Source organism: Arvicola amphibius, chromosome 9 (assembly GCF_903992535.2).
Source record: "Arvicola amphibius chromosome 9, mArvAmp1.2, whole genome shotgun sequence".
Lineage (NCBI taxonomy): Eukaryota > Metazoa > Chordata > Mammalia > Rodentia > Cricetidae > Arvicola > Arvicola amphibius.
The window spans coordinates 64,549,110-64,570,654 of NC_052055.2; the positions used below are offsets into that span (position 1 = coordinate 64,549,110).

The 21,545-nt window shown below is 37.9% G+C and overlaps 1 protein-coding gene across 1 annotated transcript in view; it reads right to left on the reverse strand.

Annotated features, from left to right (window-relative positions):
* The window catches only part of Kcnh8 (potassium voltage-gated channel subfamily H member 8), a 463,803-nt gene that overhangs the window by 297,283 nt on the left and 144,975 nt on the right, over positions 1-21,545 (reverse strand). Inside the window, exon 2 of the mRNA XM_038342973.1 lies at positions 2,392-2,625. Within this exon, the coding sequence (XP_038198901.1) occupies positions 2,392-2,625 (234 nt within the window). The remainder of the gene's footprint in view (positions 1-2,391; positions 2,626-21,545) is intronic.

Below are 21,545 nucleotides of genomic sequence, written 5' to 3' on the forward strand. Positions count from 1 at the left end.
AAATGCCCATTGGGGTATCTGATCAGACATGAGTCAATGGGCCAACAGTTGCCAGGAAGGAGACATTTCCAGAGGGTATTAATGAGAACATGCCTCTTGAATGAGAAAAAGAAGACCATTTATGTCATGAGCATAATTTTTAATTTTGAAATACAGACATATCTTTATGTATCCATAAATCTCCCTAATAATCAATTTCCATTTCTTTCCACAGGCATTCATTAAGGAACAACCAGCAGACAAATGTTTCTCAAGACTCCAGGCCCTGAGCTCTAGGAATGGGACAGTCACTAATACACATACTTTCAGAGTCCCAGCTGTATGCAGAGACAGATGTTCATGCACAGGCTTCTGGTGCAGCACAGTGTAGATGGCAATCCCAATTACTTAAAATTAGATCAATTAGTTGCTCAGAATGTCAGACAATTTTATGGGGGACTACTTAGAGAAAACTGGCGCCATGAATGATTTCCACTTACATGTGCCAAGGCTATAGGCATATTTAAGAAAATGGATTCAGAAAATTCTTGTAGATATTTTAGATAGTGCCTCTACAATGTGCTTCCTACTTTAGATCAACACCACCTCCAAAGCTTCCACCCTTTGCTCTTCTCCCAGATTATGCCTCTTGGCTTAAGTCTCTCAGTAGGAGCATACTGGAAATTTTGAAGAAGCACAAAAACAAAGACCCTAACTGGATATGGAGTGACCTACACAAGGCACCATCCTGAGGAAGGATGAGTCTGTAGTCAGCAGGTATTTTACACAAAGGATATCTTTCCCCTTTGTTCCCCAGGATGGCGGCTTTATCAGTCCCTGCCAGTCTGCAGCCCCAGTGACTTACCCATGTTCTTTTATCTCAGGTGCTTTTCTCTCACTGTGGTATAATTACACAGAGCTAGAATTCTTTCATTTGATCATATTTGCTATTTAAGTATTTCCTATTGTCACTGAAAAAACACAATGGTCTGAACTATGGTTCTAGTGCCAAAGAACTGGGGCATCTTGTCCTGGAGGGGTGCTCTCCAAAAGGTCACAATGACTGTGTTCTAAAGCCACATGATCAGAAAATGCCCTCCAAGGACACGTGCTGTCTAAAGGTGGATAAATTTTCTGTTTTTTTTTTCCTGACAATGACTTCAGTACCTTCAAATGCTGAGGACTAGAGGCCACAGTGCTGCTGATCCACCATGCCTGGACAGCCTCCCAGGGCTGGTGATGTCAACACTGCCAGGGTCCAGAAGCTTTGAGCTAGAGTGTCCTCACTCCTCACACAGTCTTTGCACTGAGTGCACATCCCTGTTTGCCTCCTCCACTGCTTATAAGAACAGGAGTCATAGTAGACTAGGGCCTCACTTGATTGCCCCATTAATTCTTAATCACCTAAGTTTAAAGCCCTAAAATACAACCCCACTAGGGGTTATAGCTTCACTACATGATCTCTTGTCCAGACAATTCTGTCCCTAGTACCAGGGCAAAGAGAGAAGAGAAATTGGAGGGAAGATAATTTCACTTTAAGGGATTTTCCCTAGAAATTCTGTTAGTCTTTTTCATGTGTCATTGTCCCAAATCTTTGCAATGTCCAATTACAAAGAAGGCTAGAAATATTTTCTCTAACTTGATATCTATACACTCAGCTAAAGCTGATGAACATCTGTTAGTAAGATGAAAGGATGACACCTTTTAATTTTCCCTGAGCATGTAACCTTTCAGAGTCCTTGCAGGGCCCATAAGCTAGTGATTTCTACTCTCACATGGGATGTTAGCACCACAGATGCCATGCCAGTTCTAGGTCCTTCCTATTCCTGAGAAGAGCCTCACACACACACACACACACAAAAAAAACACTCACAGAGAAAAACTTGGCTTTGTTCCCTCAGTGGGAGTTTTTAGTCCCAGCAGACTTACTCTACTCCATCCCATTTTGTGTTGAAAATTTCAGACTGTAGTGAGAATGGCTTTACATGATGTCCCTTAAATTAACTTCCTATCCAACAGGAAACCCTGGGAATTCTGCTTTAATTGACAAAGACTGACATGTATTTCTTAAAATATGAAGTTTGGAAAACCATCCCTGGATAAAAGTTACTTATTCACAACTGTGCATGTGTACTTCTTCCAAATGTCTATAAAGTAGTACCAGCAGAGCTTGTTTTAACATGTTGATGTTAATTAGTATATGCTCATATACTAATATAGCAAGTTTTGGTTTTCATTTAAAGTTACATTTGATTTATGCTTCTAGTGATGAAAATAGGGCTATCATCCATGTCATCTATGAAATTTCTCCAAAAGACCATATTTATGTGAGATATTGTTCAGTCACAATGGACATAGAGCAGCTAATGATACCTCACCCTCTCCAGTAGGTGCCAAAGCAAGGCAACTCACCATTCTTCTTGTAGAACATAATTTCTCCCTTGAACTCAATCTTCTCTTCCAGAGACTTTTCTATCTGAAGCATCAGCTGCTCATTGGTCTCCACACCAAACAAAAACTTGCAACTGCAGCTCTTCTGCATGACTTCAGTTCGTGCAAACCCAGCCAACTCACAGAAGCCATCGGAACAATAGACTATGGGGAAACCTTTTGCCACCTGGGCGTTGGCCAGGATAAAGTTGCTATCTGGAGAAAAAAAAAAAAAGAAGACGACGTTCAGCCAATTAATGCTCTTCTTTTACCACAATTTCAGGTATCTGTTCAGCTCATTGTGCTAAAGATTGTGCCCATCCCAGACTTGGATGGGCAGTGGGAGCAGTGCTGGCTTGGCTCTGATGTGGCTCATATGTGCATTAGCCACTCACTTTCCATGTGGCAGTAGGAATGATACCTTGGAGGGTGGCTCTTGCCTTAAGCTGCCTGAGAAAGTTGAGCTCTGTACCCATTTTATTGGATTTCATGATCTCAAATGCAGATCCTTAAGGCATGATGTGTGTGTTGTGTCTAAGGAAGGAAACTCCAGGTTGAGGCAGGAGGAAATTTTAGAGATGAATGTTGAAAGATGAATAACATATTTATAGGAAAAAGCAATACACGCTAGAGCTTGGATTAAAAAAAAAATCCCCAAGGTTTGCCAGTTAATTACTAGAATTTAGGGGGAAGTATAAATGATTATAAAAGCATTCCCTCATTCACACAAGAAACAAATGTTGCATACCAACCATAAGTATCTGAAATGGAAGCTTTAAATATAATAAAATATATGAATAAGAGGGTAAATTTAAAAGTAAGATTTAATTATAATATCAATATCTTATTACATGGAACTATGTCTTAAATACAAATACATAAAAATACATACATATACTAAGTATAAAATATTTATATATTCATATATTCATACTTACACACATACTTACACAGACATACACATGTTACTACAGCATCTAGAATCTGTGTTTGGTCACAGAGGGATGCACCTTGGTTTTACCATATACTCTACTGTGTACCCACTGGATTTATACAAAATTATTTATATATTGTCACCTTTGAAACACCACATTCTACGAGGTTCGCAGCAGGGAGCTTTATATCATGTCAATAGAAAGGAGGTTCTGTGGCAACTTCTCGATGGCCGGTGGGATAAACTCGGAACACCAAGGCCATTGTGTCCCCATCTCGTCCTGAGCATCTGTAGTTTGTTTCCCAGAACAGCCACTCAGCTTTGCTTCAGGCAGTCCTGGTCTAAGAGTACCATTCCTAGTGACAGTATTGACATCTTGCCTTAACTTCTCTGGTTCATCCATTCCTTAGCTGGTTTCCCCCTCTTAGAGCCAGAGCTGGACAACAGTGTCTGGAAACTTTTGGACCACATGCTCTTTGCAAGCCACAGGAGTGGAACAGGTTACCCTAGACTGAGAATTCTCTCACATTTCACAGTTTCATTTATTAACTATTAAATGTTGGACAATGTCCAAGGTGTGAATGAATAAACTATATGTGACCCTGTACTTGCATGCTTCTGGCTGTGTAGAACCCTAGCTCAGTCTGGACCCTCTCAGACTTTAGTGAGCCCTCCTCCCCATTTTAAAATTTGATTAGAGGATTGCTTAGAAAACGTAAAAACAGAGCTTGGCATAGTTGCCAAACATCCTGAAGGAACTTTGAATGTTATTCGATGTCACTTTATAAGTGATTTTTTTCAATAGATCTCTGACACATATTGACTTTCTTCAGAAATGCCAGAAGACACAGGTCCACCTTTCAGTAAGCTCCAGGGCAGTGGACAGCTTGAGAAAAATGTGTAAATAGGAATTGTGTATGATTTTGTTTTCAGATGCTATAATTTCATTAAATAAATGCATGATTATAAGTATTAAGTTAATGTCATGTTAAGCCATGAATCTGTAATATACATAGTTAATAATTACCACTAGAATTAAAAATGTAAACATCCGCCGGGCGGTGGTGGCGCACGCCTTTAATCCCAGCACTCGGGAGGCAGAGGCGGGCAGATCTCTGATCTTTAGATCCAGGACAGGCTCTAAAGGTGCAGAGAAACCCTGTCTCGAAAAAACAACAACAACAAAAAAAAATGTAAACATCCCAGGCTTTGAAAATTGTAAGCTAGGAATAAGACAAAAGCAGATAAAGATGGCATGTGAGAAGCTCTGCCATGGAACAGATACCTAGACATACAAGTATCAGTGGGGAAAGGAGGAAACAGGGATGGAGGTGGACGGTAGAAACCATCCTTTCTCATGGAGCCATGTTTGCCCACTATTTGTAGATGTCAGCAGCTTTGGTGCATTTGTCTGGCCAAATTTTCTCTATCTTTCTACTTTCTTGTCTCTAGAGACTTATAATTTATGTTCTTCTTGCATATCATCTATACATAATATTTTATAAAAAGTAAAGCATGAACTCTTCAACCTAAGATTATTATATTCACTCATGATTATTACTAGACTACATTCTTTTTCCCTTCCTTTTTTTGTTTTTTTTTTTGATTTTGAGACAGGATTTCTCTGTGAAACAGTCCTGGCTGTCCTGAAACTCACTCTGTAGACCAGACTACCCTTGAACTCACAGAGATCTGCCTGGCTCTGCCTCCCAAGTGCTGGGATTAAGGTGTGTGCCACCACCACTTGCCCACATTTCTTCTTAATCACCTCATTGTGCTTTCTCTCTACTGTGCTTTGTGGCTTTTGTCTTTACAAATTTTAAAAATTGGGATATATATTTAATATATCTATATAGATAGATATTTAAACACATTTTTAAAAACTGTTAATTTTGGTTAACTTATCCTGCTTATACATTGTGTTAAGTTTCTTTTCTTTCTGAAATAAGAAACTCATAACCTGAATGTTTATAATAATCCTTATTTTCACCTTCTACTTGTTTATTATTTATTCTCCCTTATTCAACATTGCTCACAGTGCTCACATTTCCTTTCTGTTGCTGTGATAAAAATCACTCTCTTCAAAGTCAGTTTGGAGAGGAAAGGGTTTATTTGACTTACACTATTGGGTTATAATCCATCATTAAGGTATATCAAGGAAGAAACTAAAGCAGAAACCATGGAAGATCACAACTTGCTGGCTCACTTGCTGGCTCATGCTTAGTTCAGGATGGTGCTGCCTTAAGTAAGCGGGCCTTCCTCCACCAATGAACAATCAAGTCAGTCCCCCATAGGCTAATCTGATGAAAGAAATTCCTCAGTTATGGATTCTGCTTTTAGTACATGAATCTGGGCTGTCATGTTGGCAGCTGAAGCCAACTAGGACAAACATATAATCCTTTTCCTCATTTTAAGTTATATGAAATATTATTTTGCTCTCCATATCTCTTAATGGCATATTCTTTAAATTAATTCACATATCATCTTTGCAATTGCTTGCAAATATAAGAAAAGACCATTGCTTTAGAGTTCTAATAAGCTGAAAAGATGATGAGGCGTTACCAAGCCATTGGATCTGCATTTCAATTAAGGATTCTAGTGTGTTTGAGTAGCTAATTCTTCCTGCAAATATATCACAAAAACAAAACAGAAAGAAAGGAATATACTTGGCTTTCTGTTTATATTTAGCACTTGTCCTCAATATCTAATTGCATTTCAATTCCAAAGGGAATGAAGTGGCTGTCTGTGCTTTGGAAAGCTTAGTGTACTGGCCACACGAGTGGTCCTTCTGTTTGGAAAGTGTTGTTCCTTCACCTTGCTATCTACTCTGGAACAATTGCTTTTCTAAATACCAATACAAGAATTCCCAAAGAAGAAAAATGGCATTTACTTTAGAATTATGTAAAACAAAGCCAGGGCCTTAGTGGTGAAGAATTCATCACTGCCGTAGCTCTATGTGCACACAGGCTCAGGGTAATAACCTTTCCAGGAATCAATTATGCACATGGGATGTGCATCGGAAAGTTACAGTGCTTTTCTCTGCTGGTTTTAGGTCACCATTTTCTGTGTTTCTAGTTGGAAAGTGGCAGTAAATTGCACGATCCATTTTCAGAGCAGTTGCTGACTACAGCTCTGAATGCCTCGTAGCAGAAAGCATTCACAGAGCAGCAGGTAGAATCCAGTGTTTGCTAAACGGCCAGGCTATTCGGTCTGACCTTCAAAGCACAATACTACTTTCCCATCAAACGAAGGTGGATGACTCTTTGTTCCCAAATCAAAAGGAATGTAGAGCAATAAAAGATGGAAAGCAGAGAAGGCAAGCATTGTATGAACTTATCATAGGTCACTTTAACTTTAATATAATAAAAAATTAGTTATGGTAAACTTTCAATATCTAACCAAGACCCAAGTCTAAATATTAGAATTAAATCTGTATGGTATATTGTTTTTATAGTATCATGAGTTTTTACTGAAAAAAAGCAGTTTTCTCTTCACCAGATGAATGAGTAATCATTTGTCTTTTTCCATTTTTTGTGGTGTGTGTGTTTTGCATATTTTCATGTGAAGGGTTACATGTGTTTGGGTGTATATGGCCATGTATGTTCACACATGTAGAGACATGAGGTTAATGTTGGGAGTCCTCCTCCAGGGTTTTTCTATCTTATTGACTGAGCCAAGGTCTCACGGTTTGCTGATATAGCTAATCTCTTTAGACAACTTTCTCTAGGAATCTCCTGGCTCCACCTTCAGAGGCTGGAGTAGCAGGCTAGTTTCCACAGCCACAAAGCACTTATTTGGTTTCTAGAGGTCCCAGCTCTCTTTCTCAAACTTGTGCAAACAGTAACCATTGAGCGTCTCCCCAGACTGACATGCATAAAATGATGAAAACATTTTTCTTCGCCCAGTTTATGAGCCAAAGTCATTAGAAAAAGACATTATATATTGGTGATATCACATAAATAAGTCTGGTTCTTTCAGTTGCCTTTGTCATCTCTTCCAGAAAGTCAACACTTTAAAACTATGGAAGTCACTGGCTTCCTTTGCTTCAAAATACTTTGCATAGATGAACTACAGAGTCTCATAGAAAGCAGACAAATACACTTGTTATTCAAATGATCTCATTTTCAGTCTCATTCACTTTCCCTGTACAACATAATACTTCTAAGTGTTTCTACTGAAAAATACCTTCCTTATGGCAAAAGACAGTAAGTGTATATTCCAAGGAACACAGAACCATAGTCTTAAATTCAATAATGTTTAGGATTCTTATGTTAAACATTCATCAGAATCTTTAATATATTCGTGCTCATTCAAAGGTTTTTAACTTCATTTTCATATGTCCCTGCCAATGCTTAAGGTAAACTCAAACTTCAGGAAAAAGTAGTATTGGTTTGTTTTACATCTCTTTCTAAATGTTTGGTTTAGCCCAGCCTGCCTGATGCAGGCTGGAGAATTACAATTCTAGGTAGACTAAAGGATGTTCAAGGAGGATAGGCAGAACCATCAATCTTTCCTATTGCTTCAAATGTTGAAAGATAGTAACAGTCCCACTTCATGCAATGATTACTCAAATGCACACCACAGAGCTAGTCAAAGCAACAGAATCATTGGTAGATACTAGTTTCATTGAAAGGGAATCTGTATGCCTTTAATGCTTTCTGTCAGTAAGTACAGGTTTTCATGGTCCAAATCTCCATCTATGAGGCATGTCTTTGATACTGGCTCTCTATTAAAGCTAAACTTTGTGTCTAATATTCAAATACTTGTATTAACATAACCTGCAGAGGAGGAAGAAGGGCAGATTCAAATCTGTTAGCCCTCATTTTCCTGTAAAGGCCAACAAGCAAACACAGGCATTTAACTTCTTTCCTGAATTGGCAACATGTTTCATGAATTACCCTTGAGCACCAGCTTTGATGTTTTACATTGATTGACACCTTGACATGATCTAAGTTCACCTTGGAAAGAAACCTCTAGGAATGTCTGTGAAGGTTTTCTAGATTAGATTGCATAAAGTAGGAAGGCCAACCTTAAATGTGGGGGCCATAGTATGCGTCTAAGACTAATTAAAACAAATACTAGCTAAAAAAACACTGTAGGTCTGCCTCCCACCTCACACTCCATTGCCATGCCTTCCTTGCTGTGACAAAATAAACAAAATAAGCCTTTCTTTCCTTAAGTTGCTTGGGTCAAGTATTTTGTCATACAAACACCTGTATGTTTGTATGACAAACAAGGAAAGCACCTGTGACAATAGCGCAGCTGGCAGCATTCTCTTCTAGCATGCAGAAAGACCTGGGTTCAAGCTCCAGTGCTGCAATAAATTGGATATCATTAGCTCACCACTCAGTAGGTGGAAGCAACAGGTAAAAAGCTTGAGGTGATTCTTAACTACACAGATAGTTGGAAGTCAGCCTGGAATACATAAGACTCTGTTTCAAGTAAGAAAAAAGTAAAAATAAAAAATTAGCCTTGTATAAGAGTTCAACCAAGGCGGCTTGTGTGTCCTTGGTGACACCGAATACAGTTATAGTGGGAGACCACTTTAATGCTTCAGATAGAATGTTTATGTCTATGATGTTATAAAATTGCAATCATCTTTGCATTTTCTGTTGACTTCAGGGCAGTCGGGTGTTGCCTTGCCAAGAATGATGGCATATGTAAAAGACTAATGGCCCAGTGGATAAGAGCACCTGTTCTTTCAGAGGACCCAGATTTGGTTTCTAGCACCAGCACAGCATATCACAGTCATCTATAATTTCAGTTTCAAGACACTTAGCACCCTTTTCTGCTCCCCATGGGCACCAGTCACACACACAGTACACTTCCATATATTTAGGCAAAACACTAATACATGTCAAATAAATAAAAAGAAACAAATCTTTGGAAAAAAGACCATAATTAAACTTTTGAACAAAATGATGTATTTCAACATCTGCACACTTTTCTAAAATTGTTATGACTATTTATACTCTGCCATGTTCATGTACGTTTAATGTAACAGGGACTCTGCCATGTGGATGTATGTTTAATGTAATTAATTTATTAATATAATCACAACTATAATAAAGTTATCAGCATACAAAATCTATGTAAAAAAACATCTTATTGGTATAAAAAAAGAGTTCCACACTAGACCAGAATGGAGTATAACAAAGGTTTATTTATCTAGGGATAAATAAAAATAAATAAAAATAGGAAAAAGGGTGGCAATCCATAGTCCTCTGCATGTGCTGGAAATTTCGAACTGAATCCAGCAGCTAAGAAGCCTATGCTTGCTTTATGTCTGTATTTAAAATACATGAAACCATGCACAAAGTAGGCCAGCATCTTAAAGGATATTGGCTGAAGTAGTTCCCACAGTACCACTCACTTCTGTCTAAATAAGAGAGCTCTAAGCCTAATACAAAACTATATACAATAAGAACAAATATCAAGTATTGTCCAAGGAAAAGAGGGTCAAAACATACATAAAAATTAGAATTGCAATCAGCATGAACAACATCAAGCAAGAAACATATGCTAAATATTTCAATAGTTATCCTATCCTAAGGAGTATAAGTATTATGTTAATAATGGCTTGGCTAAGTCATGAAAGGAAAGGAACTGTGAATATCTAGTCTTTAAGTCCATCAAAGTCCTGAGGAAAAAAACAATACTACTTGATTAAACAGGAATTACAGTCAAGCAAATTGCAAATGGTGCAGGAAAGGACCGAGACAACTGGCTACCTGGGCAATCACCAAATGTCTCATTTGCAACACTAGGGCAACCAACTTTGGCTAAGGCCTAGAGTAACTGACAGACCATTTTCCGAGGTAGGAAAATTTTAACGAACATCTTACTCTGTCTTGGCAAAGTTTGGCAGTCCTTTTGCTTGTATCCTGCTTGTCCAGTCTGGACATTGTGCACTTTGTCAATGGTCAAGGAAGGGGAAGATCATTGCCCAAAGTCCAGTTTTGTCAAGAATAAAACAAGCTCCAAGTGGAGTGTCTTTGGTGCCCAACATTCTCTCAGAAATAGATCAGTGCTGCCAGAGGCAAGCATGTCTCACATCAACAGAATCCTAAGTTATTTAAATATCATATTCCACAGTTGTTTGAAGTGTTTGAACATTATCTATCTATGTGGAATACAATCTCTATGCATCTAAAGAACCTAATTACTTTAACTATAAGTATGACAAAGATAGATGACCTGTATACCTTAGAGACTAATGTTTCATATTAAAAAATTAAACAGTCTTTATAAATGTGCAGCAAATGAGGACAATAACCTCAAAATATAAACAATATATAAGTATCTTGATAAGTAGTAGAAATGTATAGTACAAGATGACAAATATATCCTAAAGTTGTATCAATACACAAAATGTCTTAAGAGGTAAAAACATACATGAATACAATATAACAAAATAACTTTGCATAGGTGTACAAATATTGGAAACAGAAATAGGAGCATATTCAATATGACAAATATAATTTGAATTTGTACCAATATACAAGAATTTATACTAATGTAAGTTGTCTATAAATAATACATCAAAAGTAATCTCAACCTCACATTTACTATTATTTTTTGTTACTGAAAACTCTTTTTTCCCATTTCAACTCCTTTTGTTATTATTGTTTAAAAAAGAAAGCAAACTATTTTTTATTCTCTATATCAATCTCAGTTCTGAGATTTACTATTATTTTTTGTTACTGAAAACTCTTTTTTCCCATTTCAACTCCTTTTGTTATTATTGTTTAAAAAAGAAAGCAAACTATTTTTTATTCTCTATATCAATCTCAGTTCTGACTCCCACCCTCCTCCCAGACCCTCCTCATAACCTCCACCCCACCTCCCACCTACTCTGCAGAGAGGGTAAGGAACATTGCTTTGGGCAAGGTCCAAGGTCATCCCTACTATACCTAGGCTGAGAAAGGTATCCATCCCAAGGGAATAGGTTTCCAAAAAGCCAGTATAAGCAGTAGGGATAAATCCTGGTGCCACTGCCAGTGACCCCACAGTCTGTCCCAGCCACACAACTGTCACCCACAATCAGAGGGACTAGTTTGGACCTATGCTATTTCTTTGCCTGTCCAGCTGGAGTTGGTAAGCTTCCATTAGCTCAGGTAAACTGTTTCAGTGGATGTACCCATCATGGTCTTGAAATAAAAACCTGTTCAAAAAGAACTTTAAGCCTTTGAAGAAAGAAATTGAAGAAGATGCTAGAAAATGGAAAGATAAGGTCTCCCTTGCTCTTGGATTAACATAATAAAAATGGCAATCCTACCAAAAGTGATCTGTAGATTAAATGCAATCCCAATTGAAATCCCAACAAAATTCTTCACAGACCTTGAAAGAAAAATAATCAACTTCATATGGAAAAACAAATAATCCAGGATAGCCAAAACAATAATGAACAATAAAGAAACTTTTAGAGGCATTCATCACTGTCCCTGACATCAAGCTCTATTATACAGCTACAGTAATGAAAACAGCTTGGTATTGGTGTAAAAACACGGAGGTTTACCAATGTTATCAAATCAAAGATGCAGATATTAATCCACATACTTATGAACACCTGTTTTTTGACAAAGAAGCTAAAAATATACACTGGAAAAAGAAAGCATCTTCAACAAATGGTGCTGGTCTAATTGGATGTCAACATGTAGAAGAATGAAAGTAGATCCGTGTCTTTCACCATGCACAAAACTCAAGTCCAAATGGATTAAAGACCTCAATATAAATCTGACCACACTGAACCTGATAGAAGAGAAAGTGGGAAGTAGCATTCAATGCATAGGCACAGAAGACCACTTCCTAAATATAACTCCAGTAGTACAAACACTGAGAGCAATAATAAATAAATGGGACCTTCTGAAACTGAGAATGTTCTGTAAAGCAAAGGGCACAGTCAATAAGACCAAAAGAAAGCCTACTAAATTAGAAAAGATATTACCATTAGTAGTAGTATGAGTAAGCTCACACTAATATACCTATAATTGCATCCCATCCAATCTTTTTGGGGGGGAACATTTGTGAAAAAAACTTAATTCACAATAGTCTTTATGAAAGGACTTCAATTTGAAGTGCAAAGATTTTGCATGAATATCCATTTTACTGCTAATCAGGAATCAAGCATAATAGACTTTTTCTTTTTAAATGAGATCATGGAGCTTGAGAATTGGCTTACCATTAAGAACACTTGATACTCTTGAAAAGGACCTTGTTTGATCCCACAGGGAGCTCCAGTGGTATAATCAGTTAGTGCATGGAATTTATAAGACTGACATATACTCAGATAACACACATACACATAAAATTATATAATAAATATGATCAGAAATACCCTGTGCAACTTATTTTGTGCCTATAGCTTTTATCTTGACATACTGATTTTAAAAAGCTCTTGATAGAGAAGAAACAAAGCTTTATTTTCTTTTATGAAAAAATAGTGAAGAGTTAGAGAGTTGGTTGAGTGGTTAAGAGCACTGACTGTTTTTTCAGAGAACCCAGATTTGAGTCCTGGCACCTATATGAGGCCTCAAAACTTCCTGTAACTTCAACTCCAGGGTATCTGATGCCCTCTTCTGCCCTCTGTGGACACTACACTCATGGACATATACCACACAGACACACAGACACACATAATTTATATTATTAAAATAATACAAATAAATCTAAAAGCATAAAAGAAATATTGATCATAATAAGAAAACTAAATAATGTTAAGCAAAGTCCTGTCTTCTGTATGCCCAAAGTTAACAGGCAAAACTATTCAATGAAGAAAACCACATGTATGGGAAAAATGCATCCTGGAATCATCAAGGATTTGTTGGGGTTCTGAATGGGCTAAATGATGTGAGATTCCCCTCTGTAAGCTGTGAATTTTTTTTAACCATTGGTTAATAATGTTGCTTTGGTCTATGGCAGGGCAGAGTATAACTAGGAGAGAAAACTAAGCTGAATGCAGGGAGAAGGAAGATGGACTCAGGCAGATGCCCTGTCACCACCCAAGAAGCAAGATGGGAGGTGGCAAAGCACAAGTTGCATGGCCTGGAACCAAAACCCAGTCAAGAATGTGAGGATTAAACACGCATACACCTCTATAGTTGCCCTTTATTGAACAGCACCACAGAGGTTTTATACCTTACAGAGCCAGGTGGACCAACAGGTGTTTTTACCTAACCCAGCCAGGTAGACCAACATGTTTATACCTATCCCAGCCAGGTGGGTCAACAGGTGAAGACCTGATCACCTGAGCCTCAATCAAGGTCAGGACAATGCATGCTCAGGAAGCAGGGTTGGTAAACAACTTTGACACAACTCTCAGAAGCTCAAATCACTAGGGGGGAAGAGCAGCTGGAGGCCAGGACTCCAAATGGTCCCAACACACAAGCCTCATGCTAAAATATAAAATAATGAAACTGGGTTAATTTAAGATGTACGAGCTTGCTAGAAATATGCCTGAGGCATTGGTCAAACTGTTGTAATTAGAATAGTTTCTGTGCGATTATTTGGGTCTAGGTGGCTGGGAAACAAAAGCACAGGCTCCATTTACATAATAGTACCCAATGCACATTCCCAAATAAAGCCTAAAAAATCTTGAAAAGGGGGGCTTCTGGACCCCCTCCAAAATAGAAGTCAATTGAAGCTTCTTGGTAGTCACATTTTTTTCAGGTAGGCTGTATTTGCTGGTCACTGCAGAAGCATGGCTTCTTTGAACGATGGCTTCCTGGTTCATACTGAACCTGCTTCCTTTGGCATGAATGGCTCTGACTCTTTTGGGAGGTTTTCCTACAGAGCAAGTAAATAGAGTTTGTGAGCAGAGAGCCACAAGTTGTTTAATGATGACATAGACCTGCTGCGTCCCTGGAGCTGGGGTGGTGAGCATGGCTTGCATAGCTGCAATGAATGTTTCTCCACCATGTTGGATAGGGTGGAGCCAAAAGACAAAGACACAGCCTTAGTCTTAGCCATGTATACTTAGCATTTTAAAAAGTGCTCCTGGTCAAAAAAGAAGTACAGAGACACAGTAAAGACATATTCAGACAAAAAATAACCTCTGAACAGGCTACAAAATGTTTGATGAATGAGCATAGACTTGGGAAACATAAAAGAAAGAGTAGAAATAGTCATAGGTAAAAATAATGATGTAAAAATTCTTAGAAAAGAATAGATTAATAAAATATATGTATATTAAAACATGTAAATATAGAAAATGAGAGTCTGAATCATGTATATTATTGTATTTTCCTTGTATTTTTTGACTATTAGTGAATGAACTAACTACAGAGAGACATTTCATTGAACAGGCTGCTAAGCTAAACCAACATATATATTTTAAAGTTATTGTGACAAAATTTGACTGTAAGGATATGTTACTTTGGAAAGGCAGTTCTGAGTTTGTTTCCACAGAGGATGGCAACCTATGGATTCCTTCTAGACTAATACTGTTTGATAAAGCAAGATGCCCTAAAACAATGGCTCAGGTGGTCAAACATCCAAGACAGCTTCAGTATTGTTAGCTTAGATAGACAAACCACACAGGACACTCCATGAAAGACCTAATTAACAGGACTCCCAATCAACTGAAAGTAGTCTAAAAAACTATGCCTAAATTCCCAGATATTGTTTATAAATGTTTGTTTTCATATAAAGACAACTGATTGTACATGGTTAATGGTCACAGTAAATCTCAAGAAAAGGCAGGGGATAAAATATAGAAATGAATACTTTACATTTGTATGGACTTTGGTTTATTGAAACAAATCTAAGTTCAATTTTGTTATATGTATATTTCTACTTTTGTTTAAGGTATTATGTTTATACAATTCATTTTAAAATGTATCATTAATAAATACATATTGATAGTCATCTATAATAAACAAACTTTTAATTGCATTAGTTAGGTTTTCTAGATATACAGAGATATAGTTCCATTAGATAATTTTCAAGACATCAAGACCTATAGAATACGGCATCTAACTTTTCTCAACAATGAGACATGGCTGCTTCTGGCAGCACCAATAACTTTAGAGAGGTTGATGGCATTAAAGAAACTTGTTATGAAATTTGCCTTCAATATGACAAGATTAGCCATTTGGGCAGGAAACTGCTTTTTCCTGGACTGCTTTGGTATGCTGTATAAACTGGAGGGGCAGAACCCACAGAAAACGACTGCTTAACTTGCCATAAAAGGTTAGACTGTCCTTCAGGCTTCATGAAAGAGTCTTTCAGGCATTCTTCAGGACATGGGTGGGGAGAGTAACTGGCAAGCTGACTATATAAATGAAATAGTCTTTCAAATTTCCTGCTTCTTGGTGAAGTCTGCTAGATACTCTATGGGTCTGTAGGCTAAAGATGATACTCCAAAGTAACAGAAGAAATTTGGGTAGCTGTCTAGGCAGTAGGATATCTCTGTCAATTCTAGAATTTCGGAAGTTGTTTTACAATCCACTTCATTTTTACTTAGGTAATAGTATAACTTTCTAGGGTCTTTGATGGAGCTGAAAACAAATAATTATGATTTTCCTTAGTTATGATAAAAGATAAATTATATATGAAACTTTAGACTCACAAAGATAGGATAGATGATAGGATGTTTTCTTTAATTTTGCCAGATACAAATAGACTAAATATTGTTACTGTGATTCTTGCTTTGTAATTTCTCTTTTGTAAAATGTAATTTTACTATGTTAAAGTTAAAACCTTCCCTTTTATTCAGATTGAAAAGGAGAGATGATATGGCATTCCCCTCTATATGCTATGAATATGTTTTATTACCATTGGTTAATAAAGAAGTTGCTTTGGTCTATGGCAGGGCAAAATACAGCTCTGAGGGAAAACTAAACGAAAAATAAGGAGGAGTCAGGCAGAAATCATATAGCCACCCAAGAAGCAAGATGTGAGGTAAAAAAAACAAGCTTGTACTAAAATATAAGATAATAAAAATGGGTCAATTTAAGATGTAAGAGCTAAATAGAAATATGCCTGAGCCATTGGTCAACCAGTGTTGTGATTAATATAGTTTCTGTATGATTATTTAGGTCTGGATTGCCAGGAAATGATAGTACAATTTCTCTTTACAGCTAATTGTGGTTTGAGCATCCCTCACATTTTTGAAGTCTTGGTCTTCAAAAGATGGTGCTATACTGAGAAATTGTGACACACAAATAAGGTAGGTAGGTCCTAGTGGCATAGAGAGACTGACTCTGCTTCGACCCATGCTGCCTGTTCCTGACTAATCAAGATGTAAATATGGTACCTGAAAGCATCCAGCACCACAGAGGGAGCTACCACAGTCTCCATGCCTTTGCCACCATGATATACTGTCCCTGTGGAAACTGTGACCCAAAATAAACCCTTTGTTTCCTTATGTTGTTGCCGCCAAGCATTTGATCACAGTGGTGAAAGAATTTTTTCCCATCTGCTTTGGAGCTCTCTGGTACACGCTTCTGAGAGCTGCCTGAGACAGGGCAGACCAATCTGTTACAGTTTCAGCAATACAAGTAGAGGGTAAATATCTATATTACATGTATCACTCCTATGTTTTTATGTCTGCAAACTGTGCCCTTCCCTACTGAACAGCATCATAGGAAAGCCAAGCTTATTCTCTCCTACAAAGGAGGAGGAGGAGGAGAAAGTAGTTTCACAACTAACAGGATGATGCACAAATATCAGCTTCCCTCACCCAAAGGTGAAGTTGGAAAGCTGAAGTAAAATTGAAGATGCAAATTTTCCATGAACAAGTCTCATTCAGTGTCATTTTTTTGTCCTTTAAAAAATATAAATCATCAAGAACTACCTGATTTAAATTTACACCTTTCTAGGACTTTTCTTAGGAACCCATCTAAGAACACAGTTAAGACCACCCACATGATTATATTTTTGCTGTGAAAACCAAGTGTTTTTTTGTGCATCTTATTTGCACTACCAAAAAACAAATTAAATAAAATATAGAAAATGAAACCAACCACATATTGAATACCCATATTCTACAAATATTTAATTTAACTCATCCCTCGGCCTTCATGCAGTACATTCAAGCTCTTGCTGGCAATTATGTTTAATTCAACAAGCATTACCTTTTAATTTTAAAAATACTGGGGACAGACTTCTTACTTGCAGTACTGGTAGAGATACTCGGGAGGCAGAGGCAGGCGGATCTCTGAGTTCGAGGCCAGCCTGGTCTACAAGAGCTAGTTCCAGGACAGGCTCTAGAAACTACAGGGAAACCCTGTCTCGAAAAAACCAAAAAAAAGTGATTACTTTTGCCATATGTTTGTTAGTTAACTTATTTTGTCCTTATAAATGACTTTAAATTTAATTTATGCAGCCCATATTTACAAATAAGTGTTCAATGCACACTTGAAGATTGACATTTTTCTCATTTCAGTTTTAATCATATTCTGTAGAACTAATAGTATTCAAGTGATTTTAATATCTTGGCAGCATTTTTCAGAACTTCATCTGTCCATTGCAAGTCTTTCCTGGTCCATAGTGCAAAATTTAGCTTAAACAGGAAAGATGGGTACCTTTACAAGGCCTAATAGTAAGTGAATTCCAGCAGTCAGCATGGGTCTAAACTAATTTTCTAATTACAGATATTCAATAGTTGTGATAATGGTCTTTAGTCTCCTGCAGTTACAACAAAGCAGAGAAAATACAAAATACAGACAGAGGGGAAGCCTGCAGAAAACAGGTCTGTAGGACTTTATGAGAAAGGAGAAAGCAAGAAGAATGTCATCTCTAATAAATAAGCCCCCAGAGGCGAGTGCTAACACTGATGAAATGGGGCTGAGTGGGAGGCAGCCAAGTCAATCACAGATATAGGGAGAATAAGCTGCTGTGGGAAGCAAAGCACTCTGGCCAACACACTGTCTTCTGAAATTCTGGCCTTTGCACAGTATCTCAGGGTGTCTCTGTAGATAAAGGGACTTTGGCTCCAACAAATTGAATAGCCTATCAATGTTAAATAGCAAGATAAGCAGATGAAAGCTACATGGAACTAAGACAGATCCAACTAGGAGCTCCTTGTCACTAACCCAGTGTCCAAGCATTTCCAAGCGCATCTTTATCCTGTTCATCTGCTCAGGTTGCTTTCTTTCACTTGCACTTTACCTCACATATGTTAACCTAGACTCTTCAAAGCATGGAGCCTAGGACCATCAGTTGAAACACAACACAAAATCTAAGACCACAGTGGCAAGAGAGATGGCTCAACAGTTATAGGAACTGCCTGCTTTTGCATAGAACCTTGGTTCAGTTCTCAGCATAGACATGGTGGATGATGAAACTTATAGCTCCAATTCCAGAGGACCTGATATCCTCTTTTGGTTTCTGTGAGCTCCTGTACCCACATAGCGCACATATGTATGTGCACATACATGCATACATATATATAAACATGCATCCATGGTAAAACACCAATGTACATAAAATAAATTGAAGAAGACAATTAAGACCATAGAGGAAGAAAGATGGCTGAGCACTTAAGAGTGCTTGCCGGTGTTGCAGAGGATCTGAGTTCATTTCTCACCAACAATGTCTGACCACTCACAATAGTCTGTAATTCCAGTTCCAGGGGCAACAATGGCCTCCCCTCTCTTCTGCCTGTACCTGCACTCATGTGCACACAGCCACACAGTCACATAAACATTCACATACTTAAAAGTAAAAATAAATCTTTTCTTTTGCTTTTTAAAAATCTTCCTTTTTTATTCTTTTAGTTTTTTGAGACACGGTTTCTCTGTAGTTCTGGAGCCTGTCCTGGAACTTGTTCTTGTAGACCAACCTGACCTCGAACTCACAGAGATCTGCCTGCCTCTGACTCCTGAGTACTGAGATTAAAGGTGTGCACCACCACTGCCTGGCTAATCTTTCCTCTCTCTAAAAGCTAAAAGCATCTACTCCAAGGGGAAACGATCAAGTCATATTTCTTGGAAGAGGACACCATCTTTGCAGATGTCTCTTCTGGAGTTCTAAAGCTTGAAGTTATTCCCTTCTGTAGGAGGAGACAGCTTGTTCGCACCAGCTGGTTCGTCCCAGAACCAAAATAACCACACAGAAACTACTTATTGGCTAACTCTTACATCTTAATTTCTAGTAATATGTGTATTGCCATGTGGCTGTGGCCTACTGGCAAGAATCCAAGCAGCATTTGTCTCTGGCAGGGATAGATGGCTTCTTCCAGACTCCACTCTTCTTTCTCCCAGCATTCAGTTTAGTTTTCCCCGCCTATCTAATTCCTACCCTGCTATAGGTCCAAAGTAGTTTCTTTATTCATTAATGGCAATCACAGTATATAGAGGGAAATCCCACATCACCATTCTGAATAATAAATCCTTGATTTTATTGATCTTCTTTGCTTCCTAAAAGGATTTTAATAACTATCACAGTTCCTAAAACTATAGAAGAAGCTCAAGTCTGGGAGGATCAGAAAGTCAAGCTACCATCTTTATTTGTTCTGTATGGTTCCATAGTATGCTTGCCAGGTTATGCCTGAATCAGCGAGTTCCTTGCTATTCTCTCATGGGTGATAACTCAACCTACCTGTATGTTCAACATGTGCTCTTGGTCCTATTATTACCTAAAATGATATTTGAAAAGAAGGTCATGTCTGCTACTCTCCTGTCTAAATCCTGAAAGTTTTTTTGTTGCTGTCAGAATGAGACACAAATACCCTTCATCATGACCTACAGTATTATCTAAGATGTTACTGACAGATCAATTGCACTTGATCATGTTCTCAACCCTGACCAGGCAAGCATGTTCTCAGCTCTGACAAAATGAGTGTGTTCTCAGCCCTGACCAGGAGAGTGTAATCTCAGCTCTGAACAGGAGCATGTTCTCATCCCCCACCAGGCAAGCATATTCTCAGCCCCCACCAGGCAAGCATGTTCTCAGCCCTGACCAGCAAGAAGGTTCTCAGTTCTGACCAGGAGAGCATGTTTTCAGTTTTAGCCTATGCAGCTATTCTCTCATTTCCCCCCAGGAGTTTCTAGTTAACTGTAGACATCTAACGAATGAAAACTTTCGATCATCACCTAATCTAAGAGGAATGCCCCTATTGTTTTGTAATGTTATACCCTCTTTCTTTTCGTTAATATTGAGTAATTTGAATGTCTCTCTTACTCATCATCACAAAAAAATCTTTTCTGCAACAGATAGAGGCTACTATAGAGAGCCATAAATGGTCAAAAAGCAGAGAACAAATGATGCTGGAGTGTCCACTATCAGTTGGCCCAAAGCAATCCCTATAGGTAAGAAACCCAAGAAAAGGGATATCAAAATGTTCTAAGACCCAGAGGACTGGAGGCCTATTGGTAGAGCATATCTTCCAGACATAATAGGAAAGCTGCATTAATGAAGTCTTGTCAATATGGCTACCTAAACAAGATTTACATAATGAGAATGTGGATGTTAGAAACATCTCAAGGTTCCATCCGTTGATGAAGAACAGGAGAAAGAGAGAGAGAGAGAGAGAGAGAGAGAGAGAGAGAGAGAGAGAGAGAGAGAGAGAGAGAGAGAGAGAGATAGTCTTTTCTAGGCATGAGCCTCACAGTAGGTTATCTATTCTCAGGTGGTCAGTCCTGAACATGTGTATATAAAGGAAACACTAAATGGATTTAGCAGATGTTATATGTACATATGTGTGTATGTATGTAACAATAATAACAAATAAAGAAGAGGTCATGAATTTGACCTAAGGACAAAGGAGATGGAAGGGGAAAGGGAGAAGTGAAATACTGTAAATACAGTATTCATGAATAAAAGTCTCAAAAAGCTGAAAAGATTCAATTGCTTTTTTTTGTGAGATCCCGAGCCTACAAAGTTTCCACCCCAACCCCCAACCATAAACCAGTTATAATCAACCCTGAAATGGTGTCACTAAAACTGAGGAAAAACTTTGTCAGGAGAAGGGCTGTTGTCTTCTAGAATTACTTCAGTTGTCATGGAAGTGATATTCTTTTTATGAGAGCCTAAAATTAAAATGATGATTAAGTTTAAAGATTACTGCCTGGTATAATTACAAATAGTCTCTGAGTAGTCAATAGGGTTTTTTTAAGTTCTTATTTGGAATTATGGCCAGAACTTTGTAAGAAGGTGCAGAAATTCAGCTAACCAAATTGGAACTATCTTGAGTGGTTGGTACCCCAAATAGGTCTTATAGTAACACTATCAGCATCAAGATATTATATCAGGTAGAGTC